General features: G+C 55.7%; 7 protein-coding genes across 7 annotated transcripts; 4 read left to right on the plus strand and 3 right to left on the minus strand.

Annotated features, from left to right (window-relative positions):
- Window positions 1-247: 247 nt before the first annotated feature.
- Window positions 248-1,770, minus strand: SLS55_007462 (uncharacterized protein; the record flags this gene model as incomplete). Its single annotated transcript, XM_066778880.1, has 2 exons — window positions 248-1,396; window positions 1,765-1,770. 2 exons carry the CDS (start codon window positions 1,768-1,770, stop codon window positions 248-250), a joined length of 1,155 nt encoding a protein of 384 aa, XP_066631317.1.
- Window positions 1,771-2,655: 885 nt separating this feature from the next.
- On the plus strand, window positions 2,656-3,710 carry SLS55_007463 (uncharacterized protein; the record flags this gene model as incomplete). The annotated part of the gene is made up of 3 exons (XM_066778881.1): window positions 2,656-2,722; window positions 3,246-3,357; window positions 3,410-3,710. 3 exons carry the CDS (start codon window positions 2,656-2,658, stop codon window positions 3,708-3,710), a joined length of 480 nt encoding a protein of 159 aa, XP_066631318.1.
- A 914-nt stretch (window positions 3,711-4,624) lies between these two features.
- SLS55_007464 (uncharacterized protein) lies at window positions 4,625-5,011 on the minus strand (the record flags this gene model as incomplete). Its single annotated transcript, XM_066778882.1, has 2 exons — window positions 4,625-4,983; window positions 5,008-5,011. 2 exons carry the CDS (start codon window positions 5,009-5,011, stop codon window positions 4,625-4,627), a joined length of 363 nt encoding a protein of 120 aa, XP_066631319.1.
- Window positions 5,012-5,840: 829 nt separating this feature from the next.
- Window positions 5,841-9,727, plus strand: SLS55_007465 (uncharacterized protein; the record flags this gene model as incomplete). The annotated part of the gene is made up of 5 exons (XM_066778883.1): window positions 5,841-6,661; window positions 6,720-7,129; window positions 7,437-7,495; window positions 8,856-9,051; window positions 9,150-9,727. The coding sequence occupies 5 exons, from the start codon at window positions 5,841-5,843 to the stop codon at window positions 9,725-9,727; spliced, it is 2,064 nt and encodes a 687-aa protein (XP_066631320.1).
- Window positions 9,728-11,183: 1,456 nt separating this feature from the next.
- SLS55_007466 (uncharacterized protein) lies at window positions 11,184-13,087 on the plus strand (the record flags this gene model as incomplete). The annotated part of the gene is made up of 3 exons (XM_066778884.1): window positions 11,184-11,394; window positions 11,466-11,866; window positions 11,957-13,087. 3 exons carry the CDS (start codon window positions 11,184-11,186, stop codon window positions 13,085-13,087), a joined length of 1,743 nt encoding a protein of 580 aa, XP_066631321.1.
- Window positions 13,088-16,122: 3,035 nt separating this feature from the next.
- Window positions 16,123-18,524, plus strand: SLS55_007467 (uncharacterized protein; the record flags this gene model as incomplete). Its single annotated transcript, XM_066778885.1, has 5 exons — window positions 16,123-16,229; window positions 16,281-16,348; window positions 16,402-16,407; window positions 16,455-16,708; window positions 16,761-18,524. The coding sequence occupies 5 exons, from the start codon at window positions 16,123-16,125 to the stop codon at window positions 18,522-18,524; spliced, it is 2,199 nt and encodes a 732-aa protein (XP_066631322.1).
- Window positions 18,525-20,519: 1,995 nt separating this feature from the next.
- SLS55_007468 (uncharacterized protein) lies at window positions 20,520-21,237 on the minus strand (the record flags this gene model as incomplete). Its single annotated transcript, XM_066778886.1, has 2 exons — window positions 20,520-21,169; window positions 21,231-21,237. The coding sequence occupies 2 exons, from the start codon at window positions 21,235-21,237 to the stop codon at window positions 20,520-20,522; spliced, it is 657 nt and encodes a 218-aa protein (XP_066631323.1).
- Between the last annotated feature and the right edge of the window lie 1,116 nt (window positions 21,238-22,353).

Below are 22,353 nucleotides of genomic sequence, written 5' to 3' on the forward strand. Positions count from 1 at the left end.
AGGGCCAATCACGCGGCCGCGTGTGGCTTTTGGCTTGCTGCGGAGGCCGGGCCAACCTCAGGCTGTAGACCGAAACAGGGGCAGCAGCTCTTAAAGCGGCGCGGGCGCGGGCGCGGAAAACGTCAGCAGCAGTGCGAAAGCTCGTGATATGGGGATCGTGCAGCACGCATGTGAATGCTTTGGACGGTCTTGAGGCTCTTGTTGTACACTGGCAGGGTATCTTGCAAAGGGACTCGTGTGAAAGAAACTAACTCCAATCAACCGAAACGCCTTCCTGGGATGCATCTTCGCGGCCGTCCGACTCGACGTTCACATAGTCGTCCTCCGCTTCGCTCGCCGCCGGCTCTTCATTCGCCGCGTCGGTGGACCAAACAAGCTTGAGCTGATCCCACCAGTCCTTTTCGTCCAGGTCGTCCATTCGCAGCTGCGCCTTGGCCAGCGCCTTCTCGAGGAGGGAGCCCTTCAGGGAGTCCAGGATCCATTGGCTGACATGAGACCGGATACTTTGCCAGCGTGGCTCCACACCTGCCAGATCCGACTCGCTCCTCGGCCGCCGCACTGGCCCCTTGGAACTCGGGGGCTGGAGAAAGTGAGGCTGGCGCCTGATGGGCTCTGACGCTCGTCTGCCGTCGTCAGCTCGAGCGTCCCTGAGAATGTCCATATGTGGTCGCACGGCCTCCCAAAGCTGATGTCTGTGTTTCGCCGAAGGATCGGCAGGAACAGCACTAGACTCGTCCTCCAGATCAGTCTGGTCGCCTGGATGACCTTCTGAGGCAGTCTCGTCTGTTCCCGGGTGAGCATCTTTCAAGCTGTAGCTTGCAAGTTCCTGCTGGATCTCTGGGGTGGTCGCACTGGGCGGTGAATCCGGAACTGGAAAGACCGGCTCCGTGGACTGGAAATCCGGGCTGGTGGCGGGCTGGGGGTCAGGTTCGACTTCATTCTCACGGACCGGAACTATTCTCAGTTCCTCAATATCTTCAATCAGGTTTCCGATGATATCACCTTCGTTCTTGGTCCATTGCAGTTCCAAGACGTCGTACCGCCGCTCTTCTTGGTCGTAGTCTTCCTCGTTGACCCCAAGCTCATCGTGGGCCCTCTCAACCTCGTCGTAGAGCTCGAAGATGGCCGCATAATCAGGCGGGTTGGCATTCAGGCATAGCTTGCGAAGCTCACTGATGAGGCCGGCTTGGACGTTGCGAGTTTTGATGCGCTTCTCCCGAAGCTCCTGCCTTTTCTTTTGCAAATTCTGGCGCTCCATCAGGGCCTGTTCCCTTCTCTCGTGGTGGTCTTCCTGTTGGTCTCGTGCCTCCTCCAGGAGATTCATAAAGCTGCGAAGACGTCCGGGCGACAACTCGGGCATATCAGGGGTTCCATAGTTCGGAGGGTATTTCGGCGGCTGCGAAAGGGGCGATGGATATGTGGAGGACGAAGATGGTGGGCGTGGAATGGAAGGAGGCGGAGGCGGGGGGATGAGATGCGGCGGTAATATCCACAGCTTGGAGTGATTGGGAACTGTGGCCGGCACAGCTGAGCCTGGGTAAAAGGGAGGCGGGGGTGGAGGTGGAGGTGGAGGAGGAGGAATAGGAGGTGATGGTTGTCGTTCTGGTTGAGGTTGGTTCTGAGACACAGCAATTCCATTCTGCTCGGAAGAAATTTCCGACTTGGCATCATACTGGTGGAATGATATCGAGTCCTGCAGGCCCGCTTCATCCGGAAAAGACACGCTGATTCTGGGGACATCAACCGAAGGACAAGGGGATCCACCGCCATTTCGAGTCGAGTGGGATTCGCTGGCTTCATCTCCATTCTGTCCATTCACCAGCGGCGGCCTTACATCCATCTGGTGGGGCGGCTTCTCTGTTAGGTGCATGTGGGCTCCGTTCGGTTTGTTGTTGCATGAGATGTCCGAGAGCTGGTGATGGCGGTCGGAATTCACGGACAAGCTGTCTTTGCGCTCGAGATTGTTGAGACACACCAGTTCCGGGCCCTCGTGAGAGTGAGGCATGTCTAGGCAAGTAGTTAGCCCCGAGGAAATCTTGTTTGGCGCAGCCATGTCGCTTGCCGTAACCTAAAGGTTTGGGTTGAACTGGCAGGCATCCTGACTCTGACTTGCATAACGATGCCGCCGGCATGGGGGAGAGTCTCGCGCATTTTTCTCCGAGGACAACAGCGCGCCGTCGAAGACAGAGAGGCCAGGGGTATGTATGTCTGCAACATCCGCGTGCGCTATTAAATACGTGGCTGCATTCCAGGGGCCGGGAGATACCTGACTCCCGGCGTGCAGCCTAGCGGCAAGGTGTGCGACAGCACTGACGCACGTACCCATGGCACAGCATGCCTTGTTTAAAGCGGCAGCAGCTCGGCTAGTAGGCGCCGTATCACCCTTGGCCGGCGATCGCCAGTACCACGCTGCCGAACCCACGATGCGGGGACCGCGCCTTTGGCGTTCATGCACGCTGTGATTGAGCCGTGGACCAACCCTCTATCGCAGGATCAGCGGTGCTGCGATGACAGATGGAGAGCAGCTCAGCTGGGGCTTAGTGCGGCTCTGCGACGAGCTGTCGAGAGTCGAAGAGGGAGAGGGGTATATTAGCTAGCTGCGCATGCAAGCTGCTCTGCGTCCCCAAGCACCGAGCCACAGGCCAGTCGTCGACCATGAACCAGAACACCGAGTGGGTGTGGCACCCCGAGGCGAAGAACTACTACAGGCAGCATTATGACGGTGGCACGTCCTCCTATAGCCTCGCTATTGTGCCATCTTGCTGACAGCCCCGTAGCAAATTGGCACTTGATATGGGCTGACCAGTAAGCTCGCCCCCATTCCTCTGCACTCTCCCTGCTGATCCATTGGCGTAGAGATCAGAGCGCGTCCCGCAACCTCGTCCGACGCGACTCCCTCGCTCCCTCCGTCCCATCCGGTACGAGCAGTATCCGGCACACGCAGCGCAACGAAACCACTGATTCAGCGTAGATCTCCAGGGCGCGGCTGCCAGCGGACTTGGCGAAACCATCCGTGGGAATGAAGAGGAGATCGATTCCGAATCTCTGGATCCTGGTTTGTCTGCATCGCCCCGTGTCCCGTGGATCCGCTGATCGTGGTTCGCAGGGTACATGATTCAGCATCGGAGGTTCTTCACCCAAGGCCGCGTAAGTTGTGCACCTCGTTTCCACCGCAGCTTTGGCTGACTTCCTTCAGATGTTCTCCGTCCTTTTCACCGAGCCATGTGGAGAAAACGCAACCGCAGACCCGAACAGACACGCCGACAACATCTCAACCGTCTTGTTCGGCCAGCGCGTCTTCAGTAACATCCGGCGTTTCATTGTTGTGAAAGAAGGGAGAGGGTTCGCCTACGCCTGGTCAGTCTCCCTGCACTAGCCGACAGTGACCATCAAGACTAAACCGACGCAGCCCGGTTTCCACCTACGGAGGACGTGCAACGACCAAACGTGGACTGGATCCACAACAACACGCCATTGTCTACATCACCGGCTCGGTGCCCCAGTACGTGGCCGGTGAGCAGCGCTTACAGAAGGCACCAATCCCCATCATCCCTGCTGAGGGATCCGTGACACTGAATGGGGCCTCTCGCGTTAACTTCGCCATTCACCATCCAATTCAACATAACGTCAAAGTCAAAGACCTGGGCATTGTCCATCCAGACTACATTCCTACCCTCATCTCATACGCAAAAAATGAATCTGGCTGGTGAAAGGATGCCTCGAGACGAGGCCGCAACTCGCTGAATACGTTTTCATTACCACTCTCCGGGGGAAAATGCGCAATATCACAGGAAACCACCCCTACCCAATCACTGCTCTCTTTCGTCACTTCAGTCAATATCTTCTCTCCAACCTCCTCCCTGATACGATCATATATACACAGACTGTTGACGTTTTATCACAATTCTCCACTTCATTCCATGTGGCTCACAACTTCAGCGAGGTTTCATTGTTTTTTGTACTCCCCGATAAGCTTCTCCTTCGAATTAATGACATGACATCTACGAAGTGATACCAAAAACCGCAATTACCTTTACCGTGTATGATGAATGCCGTGATACAGTGATCAAGTACGGAAGCTCCAGAAGTGCAACAACACGGGAATGTCAAAGTGCTGTGATGCTTGACTAACGTGATGCCTTCTTGCTTTGCTTCTGTTTCCAAACAAAAGCCTCATAGCCCCTGCTATCCTCTTGTCGCATAATACACCTGGATGATTCCAGTGATGGCGGATATCATTCCAAACACCGCGGTCACCATGAGGACGGTCATGGCCAGCCAAAAGTTCGTCCACTGGACTCCGTTACGCCTGTCAAACCACCACGCCTTGAAGCCCCGGGGCTCGGCGTTATCAAACGCTTCGGCAATGGCGACGAGTCGCTGTTGCCAGAATCTGAACGAATCGATCTCACGACCACGAGGGCCCAGAGATCGCGTTGTGGCTGTGCAATCGAGAACTCCGTTGGCACGTTTGCGTGCTTGTTGGTACCAGCGTTTGCTCTGGACGTCGAACGGAGGGAGAAGAAGTGCAAACGTCCGGCGGGTTTCTTCTGCCAAGCCGTCGGGAAGAATCGAACTGAGTAATGTTCAGCGAGCTACAAGTATATTCACGCTGTGGGTTTGCTCACTGCTGCTCGCCATTCTTCTCATGCAGATCTAGAACGGTTGCAAAGTGGTATAAAACAATGGTCATGGTCTCTTCGTCAAAGGCAAGGTGGTTCTTCAGGCTGCTCGTCCACATGATCTGGAATCCTCCTATGCGCTCCAGGTTGTAGACATTCAGGTCCTTTGGGAACTGCTCACCTCTGACGACTGGCGTAAGTGGGCTCGTCTCGAAGTTCGCGTCGAGGACCTGCACCAGACTCATGTGATTTGGCCAGTCAATGTGCCAACGTCCGACTCCCAGGAAAATGTCGGAGTTGGATGGACCCATGTAGATCATGAGCCAAAGTCCGACGGTAAGCTCGATTGCGTTGTCCACTTCTTCTTGCGTCGTAAATTGATAACGCATTGGCAGGGGTGTTTTCGTATCACCAAGTCCTACTTTTCCGCTCACCGAAACCCCTCCCTTAATAGCAGGAAAGAATCCAAGTACTTCTGGGGAGTCTCGCCTTTGATCCTTGCAACTGGTAAGGTGTTGTATCAAATCCAAAAAATCGCGGTAAGTGTCGATTGCGATGTTTTGCTTCGGGGCTGACCATAGATTGATCTCTCTTTGAAAGTGAGCAAAATATGCGACCAATCCCGTTTCAAAGGCTGTTGATGAGGTCAGGGGAAGCCTCCAAAGTCGACATGCAATCTTATTTTGCAGAGATTCCTTGATTGCTCCGTTTTCTGCGTAGCGGAGTAATGGTTCGTCCAGCTCTGTGTCACTGATTGGGGTCGTTTCTGCGCTGAGTCGGGGTTCAGTCACACCGTTTTCTGGAGATTGAAGTATTTGCTGGGCCAACGGATTCGTGTCGAAATCTCTTTCTCCCATGATCGTAATTTGCTGCTTCTGTTGTTTGGAAGAGTCTCAACTTTATGTAAGAGTGAGCAGCATCAACAATTTATGCGGCCAAACAAGTTTAAAGCCGAAAAGTGCTCACCGGTCGCCATGCAAGTAGGCTGTGTCTTGTGCGACTAATCGTACCCGAGCGGGGCTGAGTTGCAGCAGTCAGGCAACAAGGCTGATTACCTGAGCATGCCATTGCGGGGCAAGGCTGAACCTCTGAAGTGATCCTCTGGCCCCATCGACCAGACTTCAACAAAACATCACCAACTTGCAAACGAGCGCTCTTGTTACCTGAACTTACAAACCTGGACATACTTTCGCTATCGCGGGAACGTCCTTGCCACGCATGGCCAGCGAAACCTACTCAATACTACGCCCCACACCTTTGACGAGCTTGACCGAGAAAATCAAGCAACATGCTCTACCATTCATCACCGATGCCACGGACCAACGCTACGCGGATTCTTTCGGTCAGCAACGCAGTGATCTGGGCGACAAAAAGCGGTGGGCTCTCGCAGGAACTGCTCTTCAAGAATGGAAGGACAATATTCTCCCGCTGCTCCAAGAAGTCATGGAAAGCGGCAGAAAGGAGATATACAAGGGCGAGAGTGTAGCAGACTATCACATTGTTCGTTTGTGCTACATGCTCGGCTTCGACAAAGGGCATGCGCATCCGACAATAGTTGTTGCATGCGATGGTAAGAGATTCAAGCCAATACTTAAAAGGACAGTGAAGGTCATCCACAGGGTTGGCGACTCTGCGCTAAAGGGCTTCAAGCTCCTGCCAGCTCGGATCTCTGATCTAGAATTCAAAGCAAACTTGACAGACTGTCCTGCAAAGGTCAGGAATCTGTTGATTACCGAAGACACTCCTGGGCCGATTTCTTTGAGTGGACGGCAAATCTTGGCCGGCGATTTCGGAAGACTGGCAACAATCGGGGGTACTATCATCATCGATGACTCCTATTACGCTCTCACCGTCGCCCACCCTTTCGCAGAGGTCTCCTACATCAACAACTCCAGAACAGAGGGCGCGGAAGTGGAGCTCTTCACGATGGAGTGGGCCCTGAGTAGCGACGACGACAGCGACGACGACAGCGATGAGAGCAACAGCGGAGTTTCAGATCATAGTACTGGATTGGGAGCCATACACTCTGGCGTTTCACAGTATCCAGTACCAACAGGTATAGTCTCCCACAATCTGACTTACTGAAAGATCTGACAGGCTCAAAGTAAATCCAACTGTACATGTAGCCCAGCGTTCGACTTCGAGGCTAAGAGACTCGTCGTATTTGGATTCCTTGGCGTCACACAAGGATCACGAGCTCGTTGACGATTCTCTCGTCCTCCATGTCCGAAATTTCGAGCTATCGATGGATTGGGCGACTATGCGACTGGACGACAAGAGGTTCTTCGGGGCCAATGAGGTTCTGTTGCCTCCTCTGAGTACCACCGGGGACCATCAACACCTGTATTTGGAAGAGATAAAGTCGGAACCTCCAGAGGGAGACATCATTGTCCTTGACCGAAATCAAGTGTTGTACGCGAATGGTACCAGCACCATGTGTACGGGGAAACTGAGAAACTCAGAGACTGAGGTTACTTTGTGGTCCATACACTGCCAAACGACACTGCGTAAGTCCCTGCTCTCTTTACATTCTCCACAGTGGAACACACAGTCAGACCCACATTTACATTTCCTGCTACTGTGTTACTAATAGACGAATAGCAAACGGTATATGTGGCTCGTGGGCATTGGACGGGAAGACTCACGAGATACTCGGGCCTGTTGTTGCTGGCTCCGAAATCCTGGGAGAGACCTTCATCCTCCCCATCGGAGACGTGTTGAGAAGTTTGCAGGAACAACACGGGGCTCGTGAAGTTCGATTGCCTACCAAAACAGACTCTCTATGGCTTGCAGTCTACTTTGGGAACATTGCAGCTGTGGAAACACTACTCAAGGCTTTCGAGAGCCTCCCCAAGTGTGCACCCCAAGTACCTGTACGAGATCTAAAATCTCGCCGCATTATTGAGGAGGAAATGTCAATGCTCCACTGGTGCGCATGGAAAGGACATGGAAAGATCCTTGAAATGCTGATAGCGGCTGGTGCAGATGTCAATGAGAGAACAAGGACCATGAAAACTCCACTCCATGTCGCCACGACCCTCGGCTTTGCGGAGGCATCATCGTCCGGAAGGAAGAAGCAGAATGAGGAAATTGTTGATATCCTTCTCGCACAAGACAACATCGAAGCCAATCTAAAAGATAATGATGGCTATACAGCGCTCATGTTTGCAAAAGACTCAGGATTTGGGTATGCAAAAGACCTTCTCCAGCAGCGCTCGAGTCATCCCGGAATCTACCACTCGACGGGCTGGATATGGCATCCGGAAGCGTGGGACTACTACAGACAAGAGTATGATGGGAGTAGGTTATTGACCATCTTTCTTAAACTGAAGGATCACTGACATTAATAGGGGAATGGCACGTAATTTGGGCCAAAGGTTCCAATCCAAATGAGCACAAGAACTCGTTTAGTCTATGATCATTAGATCTAGCAGACTATAAAGACCCTTCAAGTGTTCTGAATGGGTTAGGGGGAACTGTTAGAGTCTACAGCGTCATCCGTATGGAAATCATTTATGGAATGTGGTTTTGCCGATTGTTGTTGTTCAGTCACGCCTTTTCCTCCACTGCCTTCACCCTTTAGCAACTTTATTTTCGTAGTCGACTATCAATTCGGTATCGTTTCTGTTACGAAAATATACCCAGGTGGAGACCATACTGCAAAAGTCCTATATGCAGGTGAGGCTTGCCCGATGGTCTTTTGAAGATACCAATGAACTATTTCCAGAGTGCACGTCTCAGGGCGGACGATTCCTTAGACAGGGCGAAGGAAGTATGTAATCCTTATTAGAGACGTTTCCCAAACGCAACAAGTGTTCTTTCTCTGCGCCAAGCCGACTGAGAAGCCGACTGAGAAGCCGCCTGAGTCTATGTATTATGACTTATGCTACTGTAAATGATCTTTAACAGTCCCCACGAGTTTTACGAACTCTGCGACAAGAATTTTGCCCGATGTAGGCGGACATTAATTCAGCTATGTTGGGTGAAATGCACATGCAGGAAGAGTAGCGTCTCCCGTCCATAAAAGTGATGGCCGCCATGACCATACTGTGACGTAGCTATGTTGCGTGTAACGAAAAGGCGCGGGGCCCCAGAAAACCAAGCCAGGGAACTCTCAGCTCTGGTCAAATCAACAATCGCAGCATGCCTGACTCAACTAACTCACGCGGTGTTGTCATCAGCGGCGGAGCGCGGGGCATTGGTCGAGCTTTGGCGCGCCATTTTTTGAACAAGGGCGACCGCGTCTTCCTGCTCGACATCGACGAGGCCGAACTGCACCACACCGTCCACTCCCACCTCGCCAAATTCCACCCGAACACCCTCTCCTCCGCCCTCTGCAACCTCCGCGATGTCGACGACATCCGCAATAAGGTCACTGAGGCTGCCGACTACCTCGGCGGCAAGATTGATGTCCTAATCAACAACGGCGGTGCGTCCATCTACCCCACATCCCCACATCTCTCCGACCCGGAGCACTCTCACTCACTCACTACACCCAGCTAACATACCCGATTGAACCACCCCCAGGCATCGCAACGCCCCAATGGAAGGACGGCAAGACGATGCAAGACCCGACGACCATCGACGAATGGCACGCCTACGTCGACACCAACCTCACCGGGCCCTTCGCCGTCAGCCAGGCGGCGCTGCCGTACATGCGCAGCGACACGGCGCCGCTCACCGCGCACGACGCGCGCCGCGACGCCCGCGACGCCCAACGCATCACCGGCCCGGGCCCGTGCGTCATCCTCGTCGGCTCCTTCCGCGCCCACCAGAGCGACCCGCACCAGGAGGGCTACGCCGCGACCAAGGCCGGCCAGCTGGGCCTGATGCACTCCATGGCCGTGAGCTGCGGCGCCCTGGGCGTGCGCGTGAACCTGGTCGCCCCCGGCCGCATCAAGGTCGCCCACGAGTGCAGGGACGGCGACGAGAAGGGCACCACGTGGGCCGAGACGCTGGAGGACAGGGATGTCGAGCAGCATCCCGCGAACCGCGCGGGCATGCCCGAGGACATCGCCCAGGCCGTCGAGTATTTGGTCAGTGCTGGCTTTGTGACGGGCCAGGAGATGATAGTGGATGGTGGTGCGTTGATGAAGAAAAATTAGTGATTTGAGAGGCCAAAATTGCGGGTTTGAGATGATCGTTGCTGAAGACTAGAGCCTTAGAGTTCCAAGTCCTGTCTGGCCTTGGTATGTCTTTCCACGACTAATTTTTCTTACATGTGTGTGTTTTGCTGTCAGGCTTATGAGCTGTCGAGGGCTGAAAACGTGACTGTCGCTCCTGCAAAGATAGTATAAGCTCGCTCTTACCAACCTACCTCCCAGGGACCGCAATGCATCCGATCAACCAAATCAGAGAAAGACGTCTGTTTTTGAGTTTCCTGCCCTATACGTTGGTGGTTCTAATATCGACAAAGATATTCCATGTCTATATCTGGGAGAAATCCCAGCATTCTTGAGAGCTAAGGTGAAAAAGACCCACTGAGATATGACACTCCGCTCGTCAAGGAATTTTGAAGAGCGTGATCGAAACCAAAGGGTCGAACTTGTCTTGTACCGGGGAAGCGGCCCGGCCGCCTCCCACCGTCAACGTCATGCTCATCCGCCGCCGCGGTCCATATGCTTATCGAGTTACTATCGGCTGGGTCCTTCCTCACGAAATGTGTTTCTGCGTCGTATCAAGAAAGAGGAGCATTCGGTGAGCGTGTGTTTGAGCGGGAGAAGGCGTGAGTGGGAAAAAGAAAAAAAAAAGGGGGAGGGGGGTAGGACATGCACCAACAGACCTAATGCTTTGTGTGGTGGGAACATGGCGCTGAACGGAGTTTCGGAGGGGATGAGACAGAGCCTTATTCGCAATCGTGAAGGGGGACTCGATCGAGATTGGACCCTGCGCTCTGTGACGGCGTTTGGGGTTTTATTTTTCTATATCTTCATTTTATCTGACAGCCTACAGAATGAGGAATGCAATGACTTGACGAGCAAACAAGCATATTGATGCTTCCTAAAGTGGCAGAAAAATCGCCATGGATTGTGCATATGATGGCTATCAGGGGTTTCCGCTTGACCAGTTCTCTCGACGTAGCATCCACGCGTCATGACCCTTCCCAAGAACTCGGTCAAATCACCCATCGAGCCCTTCACCCGCAGTCAATACTCCCAGCCTCAAGCCGAGACGTCCACTGACAAACGCTCGGGTAGTTGCTCTCAAATACCACAAAAGGAATTTCCGCGAATAGCGACGACGCCTGCACACGTATTCGCTTGCAATTGACCCGAATTGTGGCGCAGCCAAGCTCTGGGGCAGCACCCAATTCGGGGCAAACATGATGGCAGGAATTGCGGGGAAGGCAGATAGAGCTGTCGCCGCCAATCCCACGCGGACCCCATCCCGCATGGGTAAACGGCGATGGGCGTCTGCATTTTGTGGCGTCGCGCCGCGTTTACCCAGCTGCAGGTACAAATAAGATTTCGGGGGACGCCAGGAACAGCTCGATGACTTGCAGGATTCCGACTTCCCTCCACTCCTCGCATTCCGTTGTCTGAAAGACGTCAAGTCGCGACAATGTTGCGAAACACCGTCTTCCTGGCGACTGCGCTGCTGGCGCAGACGTGCGCCGCCGCCACGGGCCCGTTCCTGAAGCAGCTCAACGGCACGACGTGGGTCATCGGCAACGACCACTGGAACATGACGCAGAACGAGAAGTACGGCACGAAGCTGTATCGGAATGGCAAGGACCTGGTCGGCGGCGCTGTCGGTCACTACGTTAGCTACAGTAAGTCTTACCACCACCACCACCACCACCAATACACCACCGTGCACACCTAACGCCAAGCGTGACCACAGACGGCGCAGCCAACGACCTCGCCTGGCTCAACGCATCCATCGTGCACCGCACCGCCGACTACATCGACGTGCAGTTCACCGCCGACGAGGGCGAGTTCCACTGGGTCATCTACGCCGACCTGGTGGGCGCGTACCAGTACTTCGTCAACCGCGCGCTGCCCGTGCTGGGCGAGTTCCGGACGCTGTGGCGGCTGGACAACGGCTCCTTCCCCAACGGGCGCACGACGGAGCGCGACGGGCCCCTGCCCGCCTACGCCGAGTACCTCGACGCGACCAAGGTCCAGGACGAGACGTGGCAAAAGGCCGACGGGACCTACCTGACCAAATACGACTGGAGCGCCTTTATCCGCGAGCAGGACTACTACGGCGTGTACGGCGACGAGTTTGGGAGCTGGTACATCGTAAGCTTTCCCTTCTCCCCCAACAACTTCTACAACCCCAAGAGCACGCGCGCGCGAGGCTGAGGACGGAAGACTGACGGCCCCCATCAGAACCCCGGCAAAGACTACTACAACGGCAACCACCTCAAGCAGGAACTGATGGTCCACCGCGAATCCCTCACCGGCGACGCCGTCCAGCTCAACATGATCCACGGCACGCACTTCCAAGCCTCGTCGTCCGACGCCTTCGCCGACGGCAAGCTCTGGGGGCCGTGGCTCTGGTACCTCAACGACGGCGACCGGGCCGACGCCGCCGCGCGCGCCGCCGACGAGTTCGCCGCGTGGCCGTACGCGTGGTTCGAGAACGCGGCGTACCAGGACCGCGCGCCGAGGGTGGTCGGCACCGTCGTGCTGGCAGACGGCCGGCCGGGGGCGGGGGCGGCGGTGTTTTTGGGGGACAACCACCCGAACAAGACGGCGTTGGATATGGGTACGGGGCAGTACTACACGACATATGCGGACGAGGAGGGTGCATTCGTGTTTGAGGACGTGCGCGCGGGGACGTATGGGTTGCAGGCGTGGTCGAGCGGCGGCGCGCTGGCGGACGTGTCGACGTCGCTGTTGCAGAACGATGTGGTCGTCAGCTCTGCCGTGGGAGCCTCGCGACGCAGACGCGCGGCCGCCGAGGATGGGGAGACGCTCGACCTTGGCGAGTTCGAGTGGCCGCTGCACGAGGGCCGCGAGCGCGTGTTCCGCGTTGGCGCGTTCGATCGTAAGAGCTTGGGTTTTAAGTATGGTGGCGCGCCCTACCAGCATGCGCTGGTCAGCCAGTGCCCGACGGACCTGACGTTCAAGGTTGGCGAGAGTGTGGACGAGGATTGGTGTTTTGGGCAGAGCGCTCTGGGCACGTGGGATATCGAGTTCGAGCTCGACGAGGTACCGGCCAGTAACCGGTCGGCCATCCTGACTGTGTCGCTGGCTGGGTACTCGCAGGGAACCAGCGCGGATATCTTGGTCAACGGCGTGGCGAATAAGGTGGGTAATTTGACAAGTGGATCTATCCTGAGCGATCAGTGCTTGTACAGGTCTGCGACTACAGCAGGCGAGTGGCATTTGTTCGAGTTTCCGTTCAACGGCGCGAGCGTGCTGAAGGAGGGGTTGAATACGGTTTCGTTTAACGTGACGGCGAGCACGCTGTGGCGCGGGTTCCTTTGGGACAGCATCATCCTAGAGTGGGCTTAGAGAGTTATATGAATAGGTCCGGGTAGGTAGTCTGGATGCAATGTGGTGTAGAGTGTGCTTGAGACTCAGCTTCTATTCGTCCCCGCATCCCGATTTGGTCTGTCCTTGAGTGGATATGCACCCTCAAGTATTCTCGAGTGCGGGATCCGCCGTGAGAAGTTATGGCCCTCGAAATGAATGCTACATGGAGATTGTTTCTGTAGAGCGATTGCCCAGTGCTCCGAAGTAGCAGGTCCGTCAACGTCCACACTGGAGATTCCCAACGCACATCGTAGTCCAATTACGTCATGCTGTATGCATCGGCAATTCCGTAAAAAAAAAAAAAAAACGTGTCGAATTCGTTGGCCGGCTGTCTCTGCTCGCAACGCGCCGGAGGTACTGCAAGCCAGTAGTAGTTGCCCCGGCGGTATCCTCTATATAAGCGAGCAGTCGGCAGACTCGGACGTTAGGGCATACATACGTCGAGCATTAGAAGGAATCCAGTATGGATACGCTAATGCGTGGGTAAGCCAATCCAGAAGTATTGTGCCTCTCTCAAGAGCGTCGTGGACTGTGGATGAGCATAGCCTTCCTGCCAGTGCCAAGGAACACCATTTTGCTGGGGCGTTGCAGGAAGTCGTCGCAGGCCACGGATACGATGAGCATTTCGGACATGGTCAAATTCTCGTAAGCGCTTTCAGTGTTGTCGGAAAGTGTGCTACATGTCTGCTAGCAATGGACTGACGTGGTAGATACGGACGGAGTCGAATGCTGTCGGGAAGTTTGCCGCCCTAGGCCGTGTGATTGAGGTCTCTGGAGCATTAGGCGCTGAGCTCCATCGAGCCTTGGCGGGGTGCATTCTGAGAGTCATGAATGATCAGTTGCTGAGATGATTGGGTGTGATGTGTTGCGAGGATGCATGCGCTCGGCACTTGAGGCGGAGTAACGAGCCAGTGAGTTTTGCAGGTGGTCAAGGGCGTGTTGGTTGGTCCATGCGGTGCATCTTCATGTGAGCTCACAGCGAGCTAGGTAGACCACGTCTGTCTCACTACGACATGTTGGGGGCGGTGTTAAACATCGAGTCTCTCCAGCAGATGCAGAGCCAACTTCCGACACACTTGATTGGTGAAGAGCTCGTATGTTGCCTCATTCGGAAGTTTTGACAACGAGTCGTAGAATCTTCGTTTCAGGCGCTCGGAGGCTATGTATGTACCCTTGGCTAATCGTCTGAGCATCGACTCGTGTTTACTTTTGGGGGATGGGCCGGGCTCAGATGCCAGAGTGCGTGAGTGCTTTTACTGGTGCGACGGAGACAGCGAGGATCCACAGATACAGAAGGATTCGAGCAAGACGCATCTCCGCCGCAGAGAATCGGTTCGGATGGCCTCGAATGGCAAGGCGCGATCCCTAAAGGTGGTGGGGAAGTCGGCGTACATGGTATGGTGGAGTCTGCCTCGAGGTCACGGCAACTCATCTCGGCGCGACTGTGCGGTACGAGAATCCTCCAGGCGCACCAAACAGGAGTCCCGGCTTTCCTAAAACGGCCGGCATGGAGGTCGGAATTGGGTAAAGAAGACGCATAAAGCCAACAACGGGGCGTCTCATTGGCCAGGCAGCAGTTGGGCGATCGAAGCAACACCGCCAAGGCTCGGCGATGTCAGATCACTGGTGCAGGTGGAGTTCGCTCGGGGAAGACGACGGGCGCACAGCCGCGTGCGGCGGGGCAGAACGAGTCGAATGTCCGGTATAGCTGCGAAGCGACGGCTAGCCTGGGGGTGTTGCATCTGTATTGTGGCAAGGCGTCAGTGTGTGCTGGCGCTGGCAGGCGGGCACTGGCACACTGGCAACAATTTCCGCCCGGCGGCGGATCAACCTTTTCGCTCGCCCCCCAACAATCAAACTGAGGTGCGCCGCGATCAGCGCTCCAGCAGCTCGCACAGCCGCCCGTCTCCCTTGGCGTACCGCTGTCAAGCCCGTCAGCCATGTCAGCTCCCCGCCATCGACCTCCACGCCCAGGTGGCGGCGTGCCGGAGCGGCCAGTAGCCCAGCCCCCACGGGCCGAACAACGATGTGGCTCTCCCCGTCGCCGACCCGCAAAAAGAAGCAAGGCCTGTGCCGAGCGACGGCCCATTTTCGGGGCTGTGTCCATCGAAATCACACGTCCGTACGCGCAAGCCACCCTCTCGCCGCCGCTGTCGACGGCCGCGTTCGCGCCTCGTTGCCCGCTCGCCAGCAGCGCAAGGCGTGCCATGCAACTGGCAGTCGGCGGGCGAAGAGACGGTTGCCGTCCGCATCGGACCTGTCGCCGAGCACGTGGACCGGCCGTCACCTTGTCGTTGCTTTTAGCGTGCTTCTGAGTCGCGCGTCTCCGCACACCATCCCCAATGGCGGCGTAAGGGGCAGGGATGTCGGCAATGCTTCCCCATTGAAGAATTGCATCAGCCAAGATTCGACGCGACGCGCAACTCCCTTCGTCACAGCACGTCGCCAGCAGCGCGTGCTGCAAGAGTCTGTCTGCTCTGCGCATGGCTGGGTGCTCCTTGGGTGCTCCTCGCACAGCCTCCCGGCGCAGGATGCATGGGTGCTTATTATAGCCCGGCCTAAAGTGGTGCGGTACAGCCCTCTGCCTCCCTGAGGTGTTTCGAAATTGGGAGCCTCACGGCACGCCGCGCTACACCCCGAAACTAGCCCTGGCCGTGGGAGCTTTTGCCGTCTGGGGGAAAGAGCAGGCCCGGCCGCCAAATGAAAAGCCGCCCCTCGGAGCGTGCCTTCTGTTATAGAGGATCTGCAACCATGGCGCCTGCGACCCGATCGGCACCTGCCTGTTGGCTTTGACCGCCTGCTCCGTGTGCTCAGCCCGTGGCCCTGTTGCTGAGATGACCAACTTTGACGCGGTGGGTCAAAGGATCTGTGAATTGCGGAGCTCCAGGTGACGGCTCGACACCCCTTGATATGTGGACCGGCCGTTGTGGTTTTCGGCCTGACGACCCGACGCGGCTTCTTCTCCACTGCACCTGCCCTAGCCCTCCACGGCCGCGAAACCTCTGCGTCCCGAGATGGCTCTCCTCCTCAACCACCTCGTGTCCTTTGTGTCGAGGGACGAGATGTATCACCGGGGCAATGCCGATTTCAATCGTCCCTCACACGGCCTGATGGCCGTTAGGTTGGTGAATTCCGCCTCTACCTACTCCCGCAACCCCACTGACTCTGCCAGCCTGTGGACGCTTTCTGCCTCTATATCCATACTTTCGAGCAGATTTATACTAATAGAACTCAACTACCGTACGTGTCCCACTTGCCTCCACGGTAGATACATGACTAATTTGCTCTTCCAGATTTTCGTATGACGTCTCCTGCTGCTTGTCCCCTGCAGTGCTAACTCTACCAGCCCTTCATCTACTTCTGCTTCACCTCTTCGTCTTGTCGGCCATCCTGGTCAGCCATAAGTTTGCTTCCGCTATCAAAGCCCGCTACCAGACACCACGTTGGTTCCAGGCCACCGTCGAGTACACCGGCGAATCTAATCCCGATGAGCGATGGTACCATGGCCTCCCGACCGCCATCTGCGCCGCTGCCGCTCTCCCGCTCTTTATGCAGGCCATCCTTCATTGGGTGAACCTTTCCACCTTGGCTCTCATGCCGGTATGATTCAAGTTTCCGGTCGTCGTTGGGGACTAGGCTGACAGCTACTCAGGCCTTCGCCTACCTCTTCTGTGAGATTTGGACCACCATTTCGACCAAACAATCATCCATCTGGATCAAGTTCCTCGAAGTCATCCTCCAGGCCGCGTGCTGTGCGGTCATTCTTTACGATGAATACCGCTTGAGTCCCCAGGGCATCTTCTGCACATTGATGGCAATGCTTTTCACAGGCCTGGCTATGGGATTTAGCAAGAGTCCCCGTCCATCCTTCATGGAGTCTTTCTCTAGTCGGAGATCTCCTTCTCTCATCACTACAGCCGCCGTCTCATTTTTCATCACCTTCATCTGGTGCATCCGGATAGAGGAGACACTGAAAGCCGCAGAACATATCCTCGACGTGGACCCCATGGTTCTTGGCCTCAACGTTGGCTCCACTGTAGCAGCTGTTCTCTTTGGCGATTCATTCATCGTACCGATCAGCGTCGAGGACCATTTCTCGCCGGATACAAGCAGACAACGTGTTTTGATCGCCCAGGTGTCGGCATCTTTCGGCTTCACGGCCATTGTTGGTTTCGCATCCTCCTACTTGACCATGAGGTCGTACGCAACGGTATTGCAAGCGGGCGCGTTTTGTCTTGCGGTCGTATGCATCATCAACGGACCTCGACCAGCCGAGGAGCAGGATCGAACCATGTACCAGACGACTTTGTACGACCTTGAGCGCTTCCAGCCGTCGCTAGTGTCCCTGGACTCGGAGGGCTTGGATGATGATGACAGCAGCCCCGCGCAAGGATTGCTCGGAAATGAGACCGAAGCTGACCGCTTTGATTATGAGAGATGGATGAGCAAGATTGATACTCCTTCAGTACTCTCGATTGCTGCATATGCCGTTATCATTCTTACTTGGATCGGATTTCTGGCCTGCAATTTCGTATCGAGCTCGGACGTTTCTGAACCAATTGCCCAGCTCGATCTTGCTTATGAGCCCACTCACAGTTTCGACGTTGTCATCAGCATGTACAAGGAGCCTATCGAAGCCGTTACGTCCATTATGGAGGGCCTTTCCGCTATCCCGGCCATCGCGGAGCGTTCCCCGCGGCTGTTCCTTTACACAAAAATGGAGGACATGGGGCCTTCCAACATCACCGAGCTCCAGGAAGCTACTAATGCATACAAGGTTATCCACCTGCCGAACGTTGGTCGCGAGGGCGAGACGTATCTCGAGCACATACTCATCAACTGGGATTCCGTTGCGAAGCACACGCTTTTCGTTCAGGCCGACGTTCACAACCCGCGCGAATTCTTCAACCGTGTCCAGGATTACTATTCACCGAACACTGGCATGCTCAGCCTTGGCTTCAGCGGAAAGTCGTGTGACACGGCCAACTGTGGCGACCGCTGGAGCTGGTACGAAGACAGTTCGTTGTTAAACGATGTTTGCAAACGCGTGGGTGGAGAAGCTTGCAAGAACATCCTCCTCTCGTACAAGGGGCAGTTCATCGTATCGGCGGCCCGTATCCGGGCCGTAGAGCGCGAGTTGTACGAGGACCTGAAGACAGCAATGACGGACCCGGACAGCTGGGCACACAAGGAGCCGTGGCTCAACGGCCGAGAGGATTCGCTCAATGCCCCCCGATTCGGATATACCATGGAGCGACTGTGGTCCGTGGTGATGCAGTGCTCGACCGAGGAGATTGCGTGGAGGTGTCCCACGCTGCTGAGCCGCACGAGGAGGGGCGGTGACCTGACTGACTGCCAGTGCATGGACCCGGAGGATGACGCATCTCTTGGATTCAACTCCACCGTTCCCATTTGATCAAAAGCTACATGATACCCCTAGATTTGGATTGTTCTGTTTTTTTCTTCTTCCTCTTACGAAGGTTGCACCTGTGACGCCCTCTCCACAAGAAAATCCGCCGCGTCCTGGAGGTATTTCCCGACAGTGCCCTGTTGCACCGCAGCGCTCTTATCGCCGTCGCATACCACGTCGCAATACGATCGCACTCTCCCGTTGTACCAACGACACTGCCCACCGTCCAGCCAGCACGCCGTACGCACGAGACTCTCCAGGCCCAGAGAAACCGAAGGAACAGCAAACTGCTCACTCAGACGTGACGTCACCCCACGCCGTCCTGTCGACTTTCTCCACGCCGTCCCCGGATCCGGCCATCAGAACACCCCCGCCGCCGTCAATTGCCATTTTCGTCCCCGTTCATCACGGATGCGTAAAAAGCGAAGCGGAAAAGGAGGGGGGCGAAATGAACTTTGACGGTTATTACGCAACTCTTCCATATCTCTCCCAACGCCGCGCGACCTCCTCCGCCCCGGAACCCCACCGCGGTTTTCGGTTTTCCCGTCCGCCCGCCGTGGCGCTATGCCCCGCGGCCGATGTTCGCGGTGAAATCGTGGATGCCGGCCAGCGTTGACGACGGAGGCTTAGGTGGATAGGTTTCTCGTCGGAAGTGGATGGTTGTGACGAAGTGTCGTAGTAAGGGACGGGCTGGGGAGTTGGGGCGAGGGTGGCGTCGATGAGGGGATTGAGTGGGGTAGTGAGGATGAGGTGTAGGTTTTCGGAGCAGGTGGGTGGGGTCCTCGAGGGATATGAAGGCGATGATGAGGAGAAAGAAGATTGGATTGGTTAGTTGGCATTTTGGAGGGTTTGGAGTGATGGCTCCCGGGGACGGGGCTTAATTCCTTTTTTGGTCGGATGGAGATGAGATGAATAGAAGAGATGGGTTGGGAATACATTTATCATAATGTTTTTTTTTTTACGACGATTTGCACCGAGCTGAGGGATTCCCTTTGAGTCTATGGCTTTTCTTCTCAGCTTTTGGTTGGTTTGCATGTTCCTGCCCGTGAAGGATTGGGGTAACATGGGTAAGACATCAATAAACGAAGGGAAATACGGCTTTAGAGGTGACGCTCATCTAGACATTAGATCATGAAGAAAGATTTCTGTACGTTGTCGCTCCGGTGCCACGAGACATCCATTGGTTGTGAGTAAGTGTTTCGTGGATATCGTATTGATGGAAGCTTGGCGAATTGAACGGCGCCTTGCTGTGAGGTTGGAAGGAGTGAGATTGGAAGATACCGAGGACAAAGACATGTACGCCTTAGTCATGCAAAGCAAAGGGGCAGGTGAAGATTGAGGTTCTACGAATGGTGTACAAGGGACCTTGGCGTGAGAAGTGGAAGCACCGAAGACAGGATGCTGGTTCAGGTCTTCGATCAATCTGAAATACTAGTTTGGAGGCTGAAGACTTGACTAATAGCGCAGTTCCTGGTGAAGCATAATTGCAGATCATCGATCTTCTCATAACCTTCAGTGCCAGTGTAAGGCATGCTAAGTAAGTCTCATCCCCCAGTAAAGCCCAGAAGGATTGCTATCACCCAACACAGTTTACGACTTCGCCAAAACTCCTACTTGCACACCTTCTACCTCCGAGTCAGGGGGTGCAACTCCATCCTCGCCACCTTCCGTTTTGCCCTCCCCGGGCGCCCTGTCCTGCACCAAAAAAGCAGCCCAAGTCGTGAAGGGCACCGCAACGTAAAAGGTGACAACCGCCACAATGAGATTCGTCATCAACGACGCACTCCGGACCGACCCGACCGCATACGCAAACGCCTGGCCCAGCGACTCGGCCGAACGCAACACGCCCATGGACAGCGCGATCGTGTCGGCCTCAGTATCGAACGAGCCCAGCGCCCAGTACAGCCAAACGCCAATAATCTCATACGAAATCCTACATATCCACACTCGTCAGCCGGTCTTTCCCCCCCTTTTTTTGGACGTATAAGTCGAATCATAGCATCACATCGACAGCGGAAACACAAGCACATACCTGTAAATGATATAGATGCCCACCCCGACGCCGAAGTCCCCACTCCCCCAATCGATCTCGGGCGGGCTCTTCCGCGCCCAGCGCGCCTGCACGACGAGATTCCACGCCCACGTGGCGGTGAACAGGGCCAGCGCCGCGAACCAGCTCCAGCGCGCCTGCGCCGAGCGCCGCACGCGCCGCGCGTCCAGCCACCAGCCCGTCAGCACGTTGACCAGGGCGCCGACGACGGCGATCAGGAAGCCGGCCAGCGCGCGCGCGCGCACCGTGAAGTACGCCGCCAGGTAGTTGCCCTGGTACGTGGCGCCCCACTGCGCGGCGACGAAGGCCGGCACCAGCAGCGCCACCTCGCGGCGCCGCACGACGCGGCCGAGCGCGCGCGCTTGCGTCTTGAAGCCCTTGTTGGCGGCCGAAAAGGTCGGATGCGTCCCGTCGGCCCGCAGCAGCTTGTGCGGCGGGGAGAGGAGCAGTGCGAGCGGGAGCCCGAGGCATTGCAGGGCGACGAGGACGAGGTAGGTGCGCGGGGCGATGGCGCCCGTATGCGAGCCCTGCGCGTTGAGGGCGAGTTGGATGGCGGTGCCGATGATGGAGCCGAGTTTGTTGAGCGCCATCCAGATGCTGACTGCGGGGTGGGAAGGAAGGTCAGATGGTAGGGAGAGGGGGCGGCGGGGGTTCTCTCTTACTGCACATTCCGCGTCGTTGGACTTCAGGGTAGCCGACGCCGATTGCTGCTTCGGCTGGCCATAGTGCTGCGGCCTGTGGCTTGTCAGTGTTGTGCTGGTGGGCTTGTCGAATTGGGGGGCGTCAACGTACGGAGAGGCCGCAGGTGACGGAGCCGAAGATTAGGAACCATTGCGTTCCCCATACCGAGTTGCAGTACAGTGCTGCGGAATACGGCACGTAGCCGATGCAGCCGATGAACACCACCCAGCGCATGCCGATGATGTTTCCGACAATGCTGGCAAGCGGGGAGAAGAACACCATTACCCTGGCTCGAGGACTTAGCAATTCTGTACCTCGAACCGATAGTATCTTCCATTTCCTCCGGGAAAGGGGCGTAGGAGACCTACACGAAAGTGATGACATTGGCGGCGTTGACAACGTATGGCTCTGCCTGTCCACCGGCGCCGAGATCTGCAATTGGTCAGTTGCGTGCCATCTTGGCCGACACCGAAACGCTTACTGTTGAGAGCAGTCCATATCCCAGGCTGGGTGAAACTGATGAGGCCGAGAATCACTGCCTGGAAGATTGTTCCGCGATAGAACTTGCGCAAGGCGCCCGGCGGCCGACCGTTTCCTTCTGCTGTGCCGGCCATGGTCAAGTTGGCAGCAGTTAGATGTCCTGCCTGCACGTGGCACTATTGTAGAGATTTTATAGTTTGAAGAGGCCCTCATTATCATTGCTTGTCTTGACGGCCCATTCAAATTCACGCAAGAACCAAGAAAATGGTATCAGAAGTGGGATGGTCGGCAAAGCCTCCCTAAATGTATATGGTGGCATCGGAGAAGATAAGTGAGCTCTATTTCCGCAGCGGGACTCACTTTTTGTGATTATGATAGCGTGATTTATCCCCAGTATCGCGTTGGTTATTAGAGCGGGTCAACTTCGGGGTGGACACATGAGGGTGGAGAACTGCCGCGTGTTGCTCCTTTTGGTTAGCGGTGTCTCTGAATAAGGACTTTTGAGCACTCGTGTCGTTAACTGAGGCCGTGGACTATCCGAAAAATGATGCAGCCGCGATTGTTTCGGTCGTAGCCTTCCATAGGTAGTTACATGCTATCGCAAAACGACCCGCACAGCAGATC

Source organism: Diplodia seriata (genome assembly GCF_021436955.1).
Source record: "Diplodia seriata strain FDS-637 chromosome Unknown scaffold_7, whole genome shotgun sequence".
NCBI lineage: Eukaryota > Fungi > Ascomycota > Dothideomycetes > Botryosphaeriales > Botryosphaeriaceae > Diplodia > Diplodia seriata.